The sequence below is a fragment of the Tachypleus tridentatus genome, chromosome 12 (assembly GCF_004210375.1).
Source record: "Tachypleus tridentatus isolate NWPU-2018 chromosome 12, ASM421037v1, whole genome shotgun sequence".
In the NCBI taxonomy this organism is placed as follows: domain Eukaryota; kingdom Metazoa; phylum Arthropoda; class Merostomata; order Xiphosura; family Limulidae; genus Tachypleus; species Tachypleus tridentatus.
Window position 1 is genome coordinate 104,372,186 of NC_134836.1, and position 18,629 is coordinate 104,390,814.

General features: G+C 35.6%; 1 protein-coding gene and 1 pseudogene across 2 annotated transcripts; both read right to left on the bottom strand.

Annotated features, from left to right (window-relative positions):
• Positions 1-2,966: 2,966 nt before the first annotated feature.
• LOC143234216 (uncharacterized) lies at positions 2,967-7,369 on the bottom strand (annotated as a pseudogene). Its single transcript, XR_013018537.1, has 2 exons — positions 5,390-7,369; positions 2,967-5,254 (listed from the first exon to the last, which is right to left on the bottom strand). The product of XR_013018537.1 is annotated as an uncharacterized LOC143234216 (transcript).
• LOC143234215 (uncharacterized) lies at positions 7,367-16,865 on the bottom strand. Its single transcript, XM_076471399.1, has 2 exons — positions 16,754-16,865; positions 7,367-8,231 (listed from the first exon to the last, which is right to left on the bottom strand). The coding sequence occupies exons 1-2, from the start codon at positions 16,762-16,764 to the stop codon at positions 7,367-7,369; spliced, it is 876 nt and encodes a 291-aa protein (XP_076327514.1). The 5' UTR covers positions 16,765-16,865.
• Between the last annotated feature and the right edge of the window lie 1,764 nt (positions 16,866-18,629).

Below are 18,629 nucleotides of genomic sequence, written 5' to 3' on the forward strand. Positions count from 1 at the left end.
TTCATGTACAATAAAGGGTTTTTGAAAAGTCTGTTTGCTAGTAATTAAGCACAAGTTTACTCGAAGGACTATTTGTGATCTACCCGCCACGGGTATGGAGATCCGGTTTCTAGCCTTGTAATTCCCCAAACATACTGAAGTGCCACTAGGGGGGGAATTTTTGAAGATGTAAGGTCCATGATTGACGTCTTTATCCTTCTAGAAGAATTTTGTAAAGGAAATTGCGATGTAGGGGCATTAGTGTAGTAAAATCGAAAGGTGCAATAATGAACCAATAAAAGTCATTTTTCTAGATCTTGAAAATACATCTGCTTCGAAGATAAAAGTTTTAAAATTTGTCTTCAGTTTAATTTTTTTTAGTAATGACAATCTTATTAAAATTATTTATTCACTCTAAACATTAAGCTGTTAAAAGCCGTTCAGATATCTTTATATATCAGATATACCGGGAAATATTTTGATTTTGCTGAAATGCTAAATTAGAGCCGAATATTTTATTTGTAATAAAAAATTGGTAACTTATACGATTCACGTTTTATAGATCTATGTAGCAGCCGAACCTTTTGCTTATAATACCGAAATGTTAACTTACACTTTTCAGGTTCGTAATCTGTGTACCTGCCTTATTGTGATGTTAGTTAGTATCACGTCTCAGTAATCCACTTTTCAATTACTTTCTGTTCCTGAACTAAGTTTGGCCTATTTGAAGTTTATAGACCTGTTTACAGCTAATTTAGTATTTATGCTATAACATTCGATACATTAGTAACACTTTTACTTTTTAAATACAGTTGTGTGTGTATATGTACGGATGCATGCTTACAAATAACTGTCTGAAGATAACCGTGCGATGATCAGATTATAAAACCTGTATTTCTTCAAATTGATTTAAATACTTTGGTATGTATATACACTGTATATGTACCCTTTAAAAGGGCATGTTTATGGTTATGTTTCGACGCTAGGATTTAAATTCAATACGCAGTGAATGGTTCACTTTTCACGCTAATCACCTTTTCTTTTACTAGTACATGCACCCAAACACTTGTGCATGGTGGAATAGACCACCACCTCCCTTGTAACACAGTTACTATAGAGTAATATTTCTGGTCGTTTTCCTTTTTTCTATACAAAGAGTTTAAGACATTCGACTTTGAAGCTTTGGATCATTGGATCGAAACCTGTCGCCGTTTCAGCCGTGAACATTATAAAGTCACACTCACTACCGCTACTCTTTGTTAAAAGAATAGCTCAATATTTGGTGGCAGCCACTGTTGAATATCTACCCTCCATCTATTCCATCACTTCAAAATTATGGATGAATCGTGCAGGTAACCCTCAAATAGCTTTGAGCATAATCCAACTGTTTTTTTTCTCTCTTTGATATCATTTTAAAATACCTCACAATGGCGAATTTGAAATCAGCCCATAGCTTAGGCTATGCGCGACTTTTTCATATAGAAAATCATCAGTGCAAATGTAGCAGTATTGTGAAGTATGTTACAATAACAGAGATAATTCATAGTCCCTTAACTATTGTACGTACAAAGTTCACACCATTTTCCGAGTGACGACATGCCCATTAATAACTATTCCTGTTCTAGTGCTTTTGGTAGTATAGCACAATAGATATTTGTTTATCGAATTTCGCGCAAAGCTATACTCGAGAACTATCTGCGCACAATCGTCCCTATTATATAACTTGTAGACAGGAGAGAAAGCAGCTAGTTGACAGTGCCCACTGCAAATTAGTGTCTGACTGAATAGTGGATTTTGACAGTCACTCTTATAGTACACCCACGGTTCTGAAGGGCAGTGTTTCTGAGGTAAAGAGATGCGCTTGGATTCACAGTTCAGGCAGGATAACCACATCCTGCTGTTGTAATTTTGAAGCTAGTTTGTAATACGTTGTATAAGACTGTGCGTAATGTAGATAGATATATTACCGTTTGAACTATCTAAATCAAGTCAAACGTTTTCTACATCATGACTCGCATATGGAAACAAATGACTATATTGTATCATTCGATATTTTCTTTACATTACATTAAACTTATATGTTGTTTTTTAAAACTATTTTGACGTAAAAACTCAAACGATATTTCTATTGTTGTTTTATTTCTATTTTCATTACAATGGATAGAGTTGAATAACTAGTTTAATTATATTTATTCGATTAGCTTAGACCCGGCGTGGCCAGGGTACTCAACTCGTAATCCTAGGGTCCCGGGTTCGAATCCCCGTCACCCCAAATATGCTCTTTCATGTGGGAGCGTTATAATATGACGAGCAATCCCACTATTCGTTGGTAAAAGAGTAGCCCAAGAGTTGGCGATGGGTGATGATAACTAGCTGCCTTCCCTCTAGTCTTACACTACTAAATTAGGGACGGCTAGCGCAGATCGCCCTCGTGTAGCTTTGCACGAAATTCCTAAAAAACAAACAAACAAACAATCAAACTGTTGGCTCTTGACAACTCTAATAATCTCAAGTTTTTAGTCGTTTCAACCATTTTCAAACTGACAACGAAATCTGCATGGACGTATTTAGTTCATTAGCTGACCAGTGGAACATGTTAGTTTACTGCATGGAATTAGTTCCCTGACTGACCAGTGCAATCTATTCGTTCACTGCGTGAACTTATTTAGTTCATTAATTAATTAATTAATCAATAAGTCTACGCAAGTTTAAACTGTTTTAAAACAGGAATAGCGAGTCATCTTCATAGTATGTTCACATTGAAAAAGTAAAAGAAACTCAGTAATGTAGCTCTGAACGTTATTAGACAATTGATATCCATTCTTGTATGTTGGCCAGCCGATGAGTTAACTTCCGTTTTTGTTTTGTTTCGTAATTATGCTGATACCATGTATTAAAGGTAAGATGTTGTACTACAAAAGAACAAACAAATAACGTTACCATTTCACTCACATGACGATTTTATTCTTTCCGCCAGTTGATCTAAGAAGTTATGTAACTATGTGTAAAATCTAATGTATTTGTACTAGCGTTTTGATTACTAGATAATAATAGTTTTGATTATAGGAAGAACAGTAACTCACTCACATTGAAATGAACACATCACTCCTTAAAAGCAAAGCAGTTTTACAACTCTTTCTTTATTGAATACAAAAATTGCTTACTTGAGGCTTCCGATAAATCGAATTCAATACACTGATAAACTAAACAGCAAGCTTATAAGTACAGAAATAAAATCTGCAATTTTAAAGCTTCATAAAAAGTTACTTATGATGGGTTTATCTGGTCGAAATTTTAAAAAAATCTTAGCACTGAACTGGAGGAAAGGTGTTTATTGACTTATGAGCCTATCACAACTCTTTCTGAACCTATTTAATCCACCAGAATTTCTTACGAACCTATTTTATCTGTCACAACTTCTTATGAACGTATTTAATCTATCACGAGCCCTTCTTCTGACCGAAGCTGTAAATACATCCAAAAGACAAATTAAACATCAAAATAAGGGACGTTTGGAGCTCACGTGTAATGATGCAGTTCTGAATTTACCAATATACAACCAAAGGCAAATTATTCCTTCTATAAAAGTAGTCCCTAAGTGACACAGCGGTATATCTGCGGACTCTCACTGTTATAAACCGGGTTTGGAAACCAGTGGTGGGTAGAGCACAAATAGCCCATTGCGTAGCTTTGTGCTTAATTCCAAATAATCAATAAATCAATCAACGATAAAAGAAACTTTATTTTCATCGCTTAGAGATAAACAAACAGTCAAAGAAACAAGAATTGGAAATGAACAGGATATTTAAATCGCAAACCATATTTACTTCATTAATTGCGATAAAATTCGATGATTTTTATATTGGTTCTTCTTTTTTAATGATTACAATACGTCAACAATAACAAAAAAGGAATACAAATTAAACTTTTACATAACGAAATAGCATAAAATACAAGATATAGCAGTTTCATGGTGGTAACCTGTAGAAACCACATGTCTATTTCAGAGATATATGCCTCTACAAATTGAAAAAAAAAAAAAAAACACTTCGCATGAAAGGTAGATTTTTGGCTGCAATTTATGGCATTTGGAAGTTTACGTTAATGTATTTACATGAAAAAAAATCGAATTATTTTCCATAGTTAGTATGATTCAACAGTGTTAGGCTAAAAGCTATTTAAATATCTCAGCTTACTAAAAATGGTTTCTTCGCTCCTAATAGTATGATATAAATGATATTACATCAAAATTACACTTCACCTTCTACCAAGAGATGCTCATAAAAATGTTTATTTATTATTATAATAGCAAGACACATTTTCATGACTAATGTTAGTATATCACAGTCTTGCATGTGACGAAGTAGAAAGACATGCTCAATGTACCTGTGTTTAAATTAAACCTTAGAAACAAGAGTCAGAAACTCTAGATATAAGATAGGCACGAACTTATCTGTTTTTCTTTTTGGAATAGACCATGGAGTATACTGTACGAATTGCTGAGATGTCTCGTACTTATCGCTGGACACTGGCCAGTTTTTGGAAGCAAAAACAAACGAACGATGACTTAACGTGACCTGTTAGAAATGGTTAGACGAGGTCGATTTCCGAACAATGTTGGGCGTTTTCTTTTTCGGAAAAGTCTCAAAAACCTATTTCCTTCAGTAGTAGTAGTTAATGTCTCTGTTGTGGTCTGTATGTTTTCGGTTTCATCTAGATCTTTGGTGACTGTTGTAGTTTCTACTTCGTGTGATGGAGTAATGAATAAGGTAAAAGTTGTTGTCGCACCTGTTGTGGAAATTGAAGGTACTATCTTTAACGGTTTTTGTTCTTCATACTTTTCATTTTCTATTGCTTCTTCTCCTTCTTTATTAACTTTTTCTACTGCTGTATCCTCTTCTTCATTGGGTTGTTTTTCTTCCGCTATTCTATCATCTTTCTTGAATTTTTCTCCTTCCACTTCCTTGTTATCTTCTTTATATTCTTTTCCTTCTAATGCTTCATCCTCTTCTTTTTTATATTCTTTACCTTCCACTGCTTTCTTCTCTTCTATTTGGTATTGTTCTCCTTCCACTTCCTTGTTATCTTCTTTATATTCTTTTCCTTCTAATGCTTCATCCTCTTCTTTTTTATATTCTTTACCTTCCACTGCTTTCTTCTCTTCTATTTGGTATTGTTCTCCTTCCACTTCCTTGTCATCTTTATATTCTCTTCCTTCTGATGCTTCATCCTCTTCTTTGTATTGTTCTCCTTCCACTGCTTTATCTTCTTCTTCTTCTTCTTGTTCTCCTTTTTGTTCTTCTTCTCCTTCCACTTTTTATTCCCTTCTTTTTTTTTTTTTCTCTTCCACTGTTTTATCCTTCTTTTTTTTTCTTTTCCATTTTTCTCCTTCCACTGCTTTATCTTCTTTTTTGTATTGTTCTTCTTCCACTGCTTTATTCCCTTCTTCTTTATATTGTTCTCCTTCCACTTCTTTATTACCTTCTTCTTTATATTGTTCTCCTTCCACTTCTTTATTACCTTCTTCTTTGTATTGTTCTCCTTCCCTTCTTTTTTTTCTTTGTTTGTTTCTTCCTTCTTTTTCTTCTTTTTTATTGTTCTCCTTCCACTGTTTTATTCCCTTCTTCTTTGTATTGTTCTACTTCCACTGCTTTATTCCCTTCTTCTTTGTATTTTTCTTCTTCCACTGCTTTATTCCCTTCTTCTTTGTATTGTTCTCCTTCCACTTCTTTATTCCCTTCTTCTTCTGTGTATTGTTCTCCTTCCACTGCTTTATTCCCTTCTTCTTTGTATTGTTCTCCTTCCACTGCTTTATTCCCTTCATTTTTGTATTTTTCTTCTTCCACTATTATGTCTTCTTTTTGGTATTCCTCTTCCTTTGCTTGATCTCCTACTTCCTTAGAATTCTCTCCTTTCTCTGTTTTATCAGTTTTTTCTCTGGAATTTTCTTCTCTCACTGCTTTATCATCTTCTCTTTTAAATGTCTGTTCTTCTGCTGTTTTATTATCTGTCTTGAAAGTTTCTTCTTCCGATTCTCCATTTCCTCCTTCTTCTTTAGGTTCTTCGTCTTCGTCATTAATTTCTCCAATTTTTCTACCACTTTTGAAACTGTTTCGTTCCCTTCGGAGGAATGGTAGACGGGGTCGATTTCTGGAACGATTAAAAATATTACTTGGTAAAATACGAGAAATTAAGGTTGTTGGTTTTGATGTCGTGCTATGACTGTTTATGAAATTTCTTCTCGTTACAGACTGTGAATAATCTACAACAGTTGAAGATAAGGTGGTAGCTGGTTCTAAAGTTTCATTTTTATGCTCATCTTTTTCATCACCATCTTCTTTCTTATTGCTGTCGCCATTTTTAAATATTCCGAATCGACTTTTGTTTCCGAATGATGGACGTCGACGACTAAAATTAATGCTTGTTCTTCCACTTCCAAAACGGGGTCTGAACTTCGAGATTCTAGATGCTATTGTTGTGCTTTCTTCGTTATCATTTGTTCCATTCTCTGGTTGTGTGGTTGTTGTACTTAATGCTAATATTGGGCGTTTACGTAATCGTAACAACCCTGGCAGCCTTCCTGACCCAAAATGTATACGATTGTTGAAATGCGTTGCAACAGATTTCGTAGTTGCAATAGTGTCTTCTCTTATTGTAGACTCCGTTTCTGTTGTAGTTCCTGTTTCTGTGGATTCGATGTTTTTCGTTAATGGTTCAGTATTGACTTCTAATATTTCGTTGCTCTTAACAACCGTATCATTAGCATGTACAGAATCTAGTATGTTCGTCTCACCTGGTGATGTAAAACTGGAAGCATTATGAGTAGTAAGATCCACTGGAACTTGTTCTTTTTTGTCTTCAACAGAAATATTTGCGTTTAAAGATGAATTCTGCTTCATATTAGAGTAATTAACCAAGTTTGGAGCTAAAGGAAAACGTGGTACATCGTTCCCATAACGATACACATTGGATATTGGACGAACAGGTGTAGCAGATTCCTTGAAATTTCTTGAGGAAACATCAACATTTTTGGATTGGTCGGTATTGTTGAAAGTTAATGACCCAACCTTTTGACCCAAAGAATGACCTCGAAGGGAAGAGGCATCCGAAAATGTGTTATTTTCTCGAGTAGCGAGCATATTTTCCGCCCCTGTAGAGCTGTTTATCTTCTCATCTTTTTCAAAACTACTCTCGTTTTTGGCTTGATCGTAATCTTTCAAATCAGGAATGTCATCGAATTTTAAGGAGGAGTTAGTATTGTTGGCTGCCTTTTCAGGATCCTCATAGTAGTAATAGTAATAAATCACATATCCATCTTCGCTGTTGCCTTTATCTTTAGCAGGACTGCCTTTACTGTATTCAATTTCTGATGCTGGAGCTTTCTGGATCACAGATTGTAACTGGGGCTGAACAGAACTAAGCAGCTTGTCTTGAAATATTGCATCCGTGTAGAAGAAGACAAAATTGCATGAGAGCTATGCGACTGACGATTTTCTCGTGATGACTCTGGTGTTTGAGTTTGTTTTGAGTTCATTACAAATGCTTGATCATTCATGAGCACTATCTGTGGGTTTTCCCGTTCGGGTTTATTGATTTGTTCCGAGTCTCCAGACTGGAAAAATTCTTGTTGGTAATTATTGGGTTGTTGATTTTGAGATTGTAGCAGAGGTGGCTGAAGACGTGAGTGAGCTGAGGGTTGGTAGTAAGTGTGTGTAGGGAAATTATATAGCTGGGATTTTGTATGAGAAGAAATCCGAGGCTCATTATGGGAGTACAACTGAGATGGTAACTCATGGGAGGATAGAGAAGATATCAGATACTTTGGTCGAATCTGAGTTGGTTGTGTCTGGGACGCTAGTGGTGTTTGAGACTGGAGTGGTTGGATGGGGAGTTGATATTGTAGTTGAGGTTCAGTAGAGATATAACTAACTTTAACACTAGACGACTGTGTCCACTTCTTCGTCTGGGACTGAGGAGACAGAGGCAAAAGGTACTGCGGTTGAGGTACTTCTAACCGTTCTTGAGGTTGGTTTTGCTTTTTCATTGGAAGATGAAATGGTTGGTTTTGTTCTTGAGCAAAAGAAAAAAAAGGCTTGTTTTGTTGAGTTTGTTTGTTGTCAGCTGGTAGCGGTTTGACATAAACACTATATTTTTCTGGAAGAGGAGGCGATAGCTGTCTTCTACGTCGCACATTTTGTTCACCACTGGTAATGTGGAAAACAATGATGAACAATGTCGCCAGTGAAGGTGAACTGTATAAAAATATAAAAAATAAAATGACGAATTTCTTTGATTGGATTTATCTTCATAAAATAACATTTCTGATTAAAACAGTTAAACACATAAAATATAAATTATATTTTGTTATTTCGTACAGCAACATTTCTTTTTAAGCTCTTCATTCTCACACAAAAAATAACGAATGTCTTCTGATATTGAAGTAAAACAAAAAATATACACCATTCATTATATCCGAGTGGCTTGGTTTGTTTTGAAACTAGCCGTCTCTAATTTTGTAGTGTATAAGACTAAGACGGAAGGCAGCTAGTTATCACCATTCACCGTCACATTATAACGCCCCCACGACGAGCATGTTTGGTGCGACGGGGATTCCACCCCGGACCCTCAGATACGAGTTGAGTGCCTTAACCACTTGGCCATGCGGGACCACATCAGAGTGAACCATAGTTTTGCCCCTTCTTCGTTTATTCACAAAATTATTAAAAATTGATCATTATCATCCAATAAACCCGACATGACCAGGTGGTTAGAACGCTTCAGGAGGATGAGGGTTTGAATCCCCATCACACCAAACACGCTCGCCCTTTCAGTCGTGGTGACGTTATTATGCGACGATCAATTCCACTGTTCGTTGGTAAAAGAGTAGCCCAAGAGTTAGCGGTGGGTGGTGATGAATATACAAGTTCCTTTCCATTTCGTCTTTTGCTGCCAAATTAGCACAGATAACTCTCGTGAAATTCAAAATAAACCGTGCCATCCAATATTCATAATTACCGAATCAGATACGTAAATGATAACGGGATATGCGAATGTCCAACTGTGTGTAAATTATCCATTAACTTAACACGCAAGTAAACAATGCTTTATAAGTATAGATGAAGTGATTTATTTTTGTGAAGAATTCCACGTGTTTCGATAGAACATGGGTCTGTTTTCTTCATGTATGATCAAGTGTATATTAATTTTGTGTTTGTGTTCTTTATAGCAAATCTATATCGGTCTATCTGCGGTGTCCCCTGAGGGGAATCGAACTGCTGATCTAAGCGTTCTAAATCCGTAGACTCACCCCTGTCCCACCAGGAGACTTACTATATTTTTGACTCTCAACATTGGTATATTGCGTTTTTGTATCAAGTCGAATCATTTCTAACGTAGACCCATTTCGGTTCAGCGACTTAGCTGTTTGGTTATATTCTTTGATATTATCCATACGTCACGGTTTTGTAACTTAAAATTATTAAAAGCTGTTTCCATTATCAACAATGACGCATAAATCATGTCGATCATGTATACATGCGTTTGATAACCTGGTAATAGATAGAGTGCTTAGGACTATCCTCTCTCTACAGCTCTTCGCGAGAGAAATGAAATTTTGCGCTCGTGTGGAAAAGAATAAAAATTTTCGCACATTTAACGAATTGCAAAACCCATTCTGTTGTTTGAATTCAAGGGCTTAGGAGCACGCGCAAAGTACTCCATTTAACCACTTAGCTGTACTTCAACACGGTATACCAGCCTGTGACTTTGTTTCTACTGTCGAAAATGTCAGCATTCCTCTGAAGTACATCAAATGAAAAAAATCGCCGATAACTTAAAAATGTCATGGATTCACAAGTTGTGTTCAGAATTATAATTAGTCGATCGTTCACCATTCAGAAATTCTGCCAATTAACAAAACACTAATCAGCCATCTGTTTGTATGGTAATGTAGAAAACAGAGCCGACTTTTGTTCCATTTTACATAAGCGATCTATCTATCTTTTTGCATACCGAAAAGGCTGCATTTTAACACGTGCATGTCCCTTTACGCGATTCGACCTGATTGAAACATAATATCAACAAAGGAACAACCTAAACCTAAACGCCAGAGCAAGTTAAGTTTTAATCTTGCGTAGTAATATAACAATGTGAGTGTACGTTGCTGAGTTAATAGGCTGTTAGATAGAATAAGGAACAACAGTAACGACGACAAAAACTAACCTATTCACGAAGTTTTTATATATGACCATGTTTCTGCGCTTCTTATTAAAAAATATTTTGTCCTTCGAAAATACTTGAATAAAAGTTGTTTGCAGTGCTGTGATTTACTGATAGACATTCCTTGGAAGTTGGTGGAAACTTTAGTATCAGTTTAGCTTAACCTAGGTATCCCTTCGTCCTTGGTGCTAGACAAAATGTAAACCAGATATATCGTGATAATAGTTTAAGTGGGAAGGAAAGAAACTGGAAAATCCTTTTGCAGCAACAACATAAACAAGAATATATAGGTCAAATCAGCTGGCTATGAAGCTTCCGGCATATCATTCTTCCCATACTAACACAGCAACATAACCACCTGAAATACCCGCTTCGAGAATTATGCATTGAAATGTTTTGCGCGTGCGCCTTTTATGTAGGTTAACTGCATGCTGTAAACCTAGTTAGCTCGGTCACCTAGTGTCACGATCACTAAGCCTACAATCTTTACTGCCATTTCTAACTGCAGTTTTTGTTTCTTTTTAAATTATGTTTTTTTGATGCAGTGAGGGATGATTTAGAAATGAGTCAGGGATCAACATGAACAGAGCTACTACCTTTAGTGTTTTTTTATTTCTTTCTGACACGTTATTGTGATTACAATAATTTTTTTTTTGAAAGCTTGAAGTTCATGGCTGTTCTTTAGAAGGGGAAAAACGTATACAAAAAAGCGAATTATTCTGAGCTTATCACATCAAATATTAGGTGTTCAACAGGTTCCACTTTGTACATTTCAGGGATCATGTATATAAACAAGATATACAATAACAACACTCAAAAATACTCTATTAAATAACAAAACTTTTCAACCGTTTCAATTGCAATTTTCAGTGAAACATGTAGCATTTTCTAATGACAAAATTATTAAGAACCGAAAGATAATTTTAATCTGCAATCCATTAGAAACAAGGACCGGCATGGCCAGGTGGTTAAGGCACTCGACTTGTAATCTAAGGGTCACGAGTTCGAATCCCCGTCACACAAAACATGGTCGCCCTTTCAGCCGTGGGGCGTTATAATGTTACAATCAATCCCACTATTCGTTGGTAAAAAAAGTAGCTCAAGAGTTGGCAGTGGGTGGTGATGACTAGCTGCCTTCCCTCTGGTATTACATTGCTAAATTAGAGAAGACTAGCGCACATAGCCCTCGCGTAGCTTCGAGCGAAATTCAAAACCAAACAAACAATTAAAAACAACGTGAGTATTTATTTATTCCACCTTATACCCCGATGGTTCAGTGGCATGACTGAGGACTTATAATGCTAAAATTTTAGGTTCGATTACTGAGGTAGACATAACACATATAACCCATTAACAACTGACAAGCAAGATTTATTGGATTTTCATCTGCATCTACGTTTAAAAGTTCATTTTTGTTTGAAAGAAAATTATTATGAAAAAAATTGACAAATTAGGTTTTAGACAAATATAGTCTAAATTGCAGAAAGCTCTTACTGAAGTCCTTCAAAAACATTTCTGAATAGAAATTCACCGTAAAAGTCAAATATAACGTTTGACTTTTGTGGATAGTCTATACGCATTCTTAAGCAAAATATAGGATGTTGCCATGAAAGTGTCACATAAGCTGTTGTCAGCGTTATGACGAAACTGGGTGAACAAGGAAACACACAGTTCAGTTATAATCTTTTATGTCGTCCTATATTCTGCCCGAAAATTCTGATTATAGTGCTATAGTGTCATGGAATCTTTCCTAAGGTTAGATAGGATTTCGTTTGTTTGGTTGAGCGCAAAGTTACACAATAGGCTTACCTGCGCCTTGTTCACCAAGGGAATCGAATCCCGGATTTTAACATTGTAAATCCATAAACTTACCAGTGACCCACTAAGGAACAGTTAGGAGGTGACTTGCATTATTGGAATTTGGCAAAAAACGTGTTCTAACAATTATGCAAATTTAGCGACTTTGTAATTTTTATTGTGACAACATTTCTATTCAGAAAAGGACCGACTGGGCCAGGTGGTAAGTTAGGGCAATCAACTCGCAATCTGAGGGTTGCGAGTTCGAATCTCCGTCATACCAAATATGCTCGCCTTTTCAGCCGTGGGAGCGTTGTAATGTGACGATCAATACTACTAGTCGTTGGTAAACGAGTAGCCCAAGAGTTGGCGATGGGTGATGATGACTAGCTGCCTTCTCTCTAGTCTTACACTGCTACATTAGGGACAGCTAGCACAGATAGTCCTCGTGTAGCTTTGTGCAAAATTCAAACCAAACCATTCAGAAAAAAATGCTTTACTTCTTATTTTAATAAAATTGTCTATAAAGCCTTAGGTAATGTGTCTATATACGAGATTTCACAGTTTCAAATGGCAGGTCTGTTTCTGAGTGGCTTCTAACTGTTACTACAACAACAGGTTCTGAGGTAAAAGAAAAATAATATGTTATTATACCATGTTACTTAACTTCACAAGTTAAGGCACTTTAGTCCTTATTGTCCTATTTGTTCACATATGAAGTAAGACTTAAATTGGTCAATAAATTTATATATATATATATATATATATATATATATATGGCAATAATTTAAACTGTAATTTTTAAACATGAACAACAACCAAAAGCTCTCACTGTGTCGAGTGAAAATATCATAAAAATATGTTGTACACGTACTATAATATTTGTATTTAAGAATCATTAGATTACGAAGGTCAGCTTTTCCATAAATTACACGTTATTTAAACCTAAGTTACATCTAAAGACATTAATTTATTTATAAATGACAGTAAGTTTTTAAAGCAGTGAATATATATCTATTCTTATAAATTTGTGCGATCTTCCCAGAGACTCAGCAATAAGGACGAAGGTTTACAAAGCTAAACATTGGGTTTCGAAACCCGTGGTGAGTACAGCATAAATAGTTCATTCTGTATTTTTGTGTTTGATAAGAAATTTAAAAAAAGTAGTTTGTGCATTTATATTAGTTCAGACCAGTCAATAAATAGCCAGACATTTATTCACAGTTATTATTATTTTTTTAAACAGAGAATTGCTTGCTTTGAATTTCGCGCAAAGCTACACGAGAGCTACCTGTGCGAGCTGTCCCTAAATTAGGAATGCAAGACTAGAGAGAAGGCAGCTAGTCATCACTACCCACTGCCAACAAATAATGGTATTAACCGTCACATTATAACCCCCTCTCAAACACGTAGTATTGAAGTTTATATATGGCAATTATTGCAACTATCAGTAAAAATGAGAAATCTGTAACGTTGTGCTTATTTATGTTATGTTCAATTAAAAAAAAAATCTTTGGAACAAAAATATCATAAACGTTTCAAACGTGAGAGATTTTTGTTGCTCTCTTACATTATTATATGCGAATACACTTTCACTTAGCTGAAATTATGAGCCAATGACCATACACACAGCAACACAGACGCATATGTATACAATATATTTGTTAATATTAACCCAAGGATAGTGGTAATGCAGAATATTTTAGCAAACTTATTACAGTCGTGCTAGTTGTCCATAATTTTAAAGTGCTATACTAGAGTGAAGGTTACTAATCAACACCACCCACAGCCAACCCCTCATTTACTTTTTTCTAACAAATTGTGAGTTCGGCCGTCGCTTTGTAGCGTCCATAAGATGAAAGGGTGAGCATGTTCGGCGAGGGATTTCGATTCCGCGACCTGCGCTTTACGAGCCCACTGCCTAAGGACACATAGGCTGACATATAAATATATCAAATAACTTTAATGTTATATAGAGAGGCAAATAAACTTATCTACAAACATTATTCACGTAGACAGAAAGACCTTGGCAGCACTAATTTCTACATCCTCCATCTAAAGAACTCATCAGCTCCTTAACTTACCTCTTGGTGCCAGATATAATTAAGATAGGTCCTGGTGTTGTATTTTCTCAGTTTAAGACTAATTCTGTATGACACATATATATAAAACAGGTCGCTTGAACAAGGATCGAACCTTGAGTATTTCAAATGGTAAGTTGCTTCTCTACCCTCACGCTGTATGCTCCATATTTACGATGTAAACAAATTTATAATTGAAAAAAATATAAACTTTATCGCATCACCTGTTGTGAGAACACTGGTGGACAATGGCACATTAAAATTTACGGAAAGTTTCTGTAAATTTACAAGTTACTACACAGGTACTGTAAACCAGGGTGATTGTGTAAAACGATATACTTCATCTGACTTTACCGTTAGTTTAATTGAGCCATATGTTGTATTATCGCAGTGTCTCTGTACTGGTAACTTTAGTGTTTCAGTTTTCAGTGAAAAACAACACAACCTTTCTCTCATATATGACACAGTTCGCCACCTGATATCCACAGGTTTTGTTTGGTTTGAATTTCGCGCAAAGCTACACGCTAGCCGTCCCTAATTTAGCAGTGTAAGGCTAGAGGGAAGGCAACTAGTCATTAGCACCCATCGCCAACTCTTGGGCTACTCTTCTACCAACGAACAGTGACATTGACCATCACATATTATAACGCCCCCATGGCTGAAAGGGCGAGCATGTTTGGTGTGACGGGGATTCGAACCCGCGACCTTCAGATTACGAGTCGAGTGTTTTAATCACTTGGCCATGCCGGGGCCGTCGCCGTTTGGGAAAATTTGTCCTTAGCTGCCCATCCTGTGTTCCGGTGCTCTTTTCTATTACTTAAAAACACATTTTATAGTTTTCTGCAAGATATTTTTATTAATCACGTAATATTAAAATTAATTGCATGTTTATGAAAATCAATGCCCATATTTTTAAGAATTACATTTCTTATATTCTCTATTTTAGCAGCGGCATGATAACTCAGTTTTTTTTTTTTTTTTTTTTTTCAAGTACAAACTGTTAGCTCTTGGCCGATTTAAAACATAATTATAGATGTGGACTCAGGAGGTCAAACACTGTAGCCTGATTTATTTGTCCACTGTAACGGATTTACAGTTATACATCTATTTTAGTATCTACGCTTGTTTCTGTAGGGTTTTTTTTGCATGCGACTTGTATTATTATCTGTGTTGTGCACAAGCCCCGCCTGTTCTCACAATATGTACAAAATTCGTTAAAATGAGAATCAACAATATTTGTTTACGAAAACGTGCTAGATCATTGTTGAAAGTTCCAGAAACACACGTGATTGGTATATAAAAACCGACGCGCCAAGACACAAAAAAGAATATTATTGGACAGCTACAGTCAGTGTGCTATAGGCCTAGAAAGCTATAATTGGGATTAACATCTATTAATCGGAAAACTACACAATTGAACCAGGAAAGGTTATAGGTTTCGAACATTACAAACCGTTCAACTGCAGTAAATAACTTCGGACGTTATTATTTCTACGAGGACATAAACACCTCAGCTGGAAGAAGTCAGCGTTAAGTTAAGCGAGGTGTGTGATAATATCAACTGAGAATTAATTTGTTCGTCTTGGACCTAGATCGTCGATAAAATATTCAGTAGACTGGATACAAGATTCACTATTTTCTGTAAGTTTGTAAAACTCTTGTAAACAAACCAACGTTTGTAATAACTATTCGTAATAACCGTTATTACAAACTGTATTATTTTTCGTTTGTATATTTCCCCCGCTAGTACAGCGATAAGTCTACGGATTTAAAACTTTAAAATCAGGGGTTCGATTCCCGTCGGTGGACTCAGCAGATAGTCAGATGGCTTTGCTAAATGAAAACACACACACACTTGTTTGTATATTAAAATATATTAATGTTGAAAAAGGAAATTGTTTGTATGAATCTTGTTGGGAAATATCATAGATGTGATACATATTGACAGTTGATTACCTTTTACATGTCTAGTTATTTAACATAGTAATACGTAACATAATAAATCGGAACCTCGTCTGGAATAATTACCACGTTTATGATCTCATATTAATTTACTTTAACCCTACCTAACATTAATTTAAATTTTGGGGTACGCTTATAGATTTGGAAAGAAAGACTCACACATATATTATCTTCTTGCTCAACGGAATGCAAAGTCAACAGAATATATTAAAACCATTTAAAACAATCTTACAAATAATTAATTACTTCCAGTTGGGATTCCAATGTTCTGAACTGAGATCACAATGCTAAGTTAAATGGATTAACTACATTGCTTTTCACGCAGTCACACTTCGTGTTTAGAATATGAAGAACAAAAGCTCGGATGTTCGTCATCGGAATATGGTAATGTTGTTGTGATCCGTAATGCGATCTTGCTTTAACATGCTCGCCCATTCAGCCGTAGGGACGTTATAATGTAACGGCCAATCCTACTTTTCACTGGTAAAAGAGTAGGCCAAGAGTTGGCGGTGGGTGGTGTTGACTAGCTGCTTCCCTCTAGTCTTACATTGCTAAATTAGGGACGGCTAGCGCAGATAAGCCTCGGGTAGCTTTGTGCGAAATTCAAAAACAGACAATCTTGCTTAAAAGTATATAAAATGTTTATAACTAATATGATTTTAACTTAGGATTTGAAACACGTTTCAGTCTCTTTAATATGAAATATAAAGGCTTACCTGAACCACATCTCTAGCAGTTAACAGCCTTGAAAACCTAACGCTCTACGTAAAATACCGGTGCGAAACACGAGAGCTAACCTTTTTGTATTTCCAATATTAGTCACGTGAGATGAAAGCAGGCGAGTAAGCGTGGGATACATAGAGGGCGCAGTTTGATAACATTTCATAATAACCTAATTTCGCTCCGCTGTTATTAGTGTAAACGCATGCTCTTCTTTAACAGTGAGGTTCTGATTGGTGTTGATGATATCTGTCAAAGTGACGTAACATTTCCGTAGGTTATTTATGATTTCATTAAGTCACGTGAACAAACAAGACTTCAGGTCTAAACGATTGCCTAAGAATATTCCTAAGCTCAAGAAATTTTGTTATATTTAATTTAACGCCTCTTGGTGCAATTTAAAGGCATTTTGCTACCTAGTTTTCACTTCATCAGAATTCCCATCTTGAAAACAACGGATAGTGTTTACGAATGATGACACATTCAGTGGTCTTGGTGAAGACATTCTGACTATAACAGTTTTAAAGACACAAATAAATAAATAGCATATACGTGAATGTTTTTAAGCCTTGTTTCAGTTCTCTTTGCAGTGTTCAAGTTACAACAACTTTGTTTTGTTATACAAAAAGATTTACACAAAGAGCTACCTGTGCCGTGGTCATTGCGATTATCGAAACCAAAACTTTTTGGCGTATCCAGTTCTCAGTGTTTTCGCCATCGAAGGATTGGCGTTAAAGCAATACTGATGTTCAAGAGGTTTTTAGTTTCATTTCATAGACTTTGCACTAGTTTACACTAAGTCTTTGTGCATAATATGATAGAGCTTTTGCATTTCTTGTGTGTGTATCTATGTGTTTTTCATGTGTGAATAGACAAAACTTAAGCTTACAGAATTCCAGTTTTAGAATCCTCTAAGTCTGTAGATATTGGTTTGTACAATGTAACTTTTGCAAACAAATTAAGTTTCAATGTTGTTTTCCAAAGACAGGAAACGACATTCCAGCCCTTGTATTTATTTCTTAAAAAAAACTTTAAATTTCTCTTGGATTAAATAACAGACGTAGGGAATTTTTGCAGCTATCGAAATACGATAAAGTTTTATAAGGGCCACAAGCGAATATTAAACCGCAATTATTACATTTTAGAAATTACAACAAAGTTGTTTCAGGCAGTGTTGGAATTCTGTAAATATTTGTTCAGCTCTGTACTTACACGTGGGAAGCACTCAGCTTATTTTAACATCCAACTCACGGGTCCAATTATAAAACTGATAAAATGAAACATGGTTTCCTTCTCTTGCGTCTTACTTTCACTTCATTGTTATCTCTTGCAGTAATAACTTGGGCGAGTGGCTGGTGGATCCAGTTTTAAGTTCAACAACTCACGAACTTCAAGGACATCTAGGGAGCGACTCGCAACCTTGTGAATCTCATTTAACTTTCTTTAGTTGAACGAACTAGCTTTCTATTTCAATAAAACGACCTGTCGTTTAAACTGTTGTAATAAGTGAAAGAGCCGAGAAAAAAGTAACAGTACAGTTACAAAATAATTACCACCTACTAAGAGAAATTGTCAATTGTAACTATAAATTTGAATATAGTAGGTTAAGAAAACTAATAAAAAGTGTTTTCTAATTTAAAGAGTTTAGTATATTACTGTTCAATACCTTTAAAATACTTTTGATCGATTCTCTATTACGAAATATGGTACATATCGACTAGATTGTTTTTACATATATACTGACTAGAAAGCTATTTAAAGTTGTACCATTCACATCGTTGAGATTCGTTACGATGCTGCGCCTTCTGTTCTCAATCCCGTACAGTTTTCTATCCTACTTGTCGATACCGACGATTTCCCATAAAATTCAAC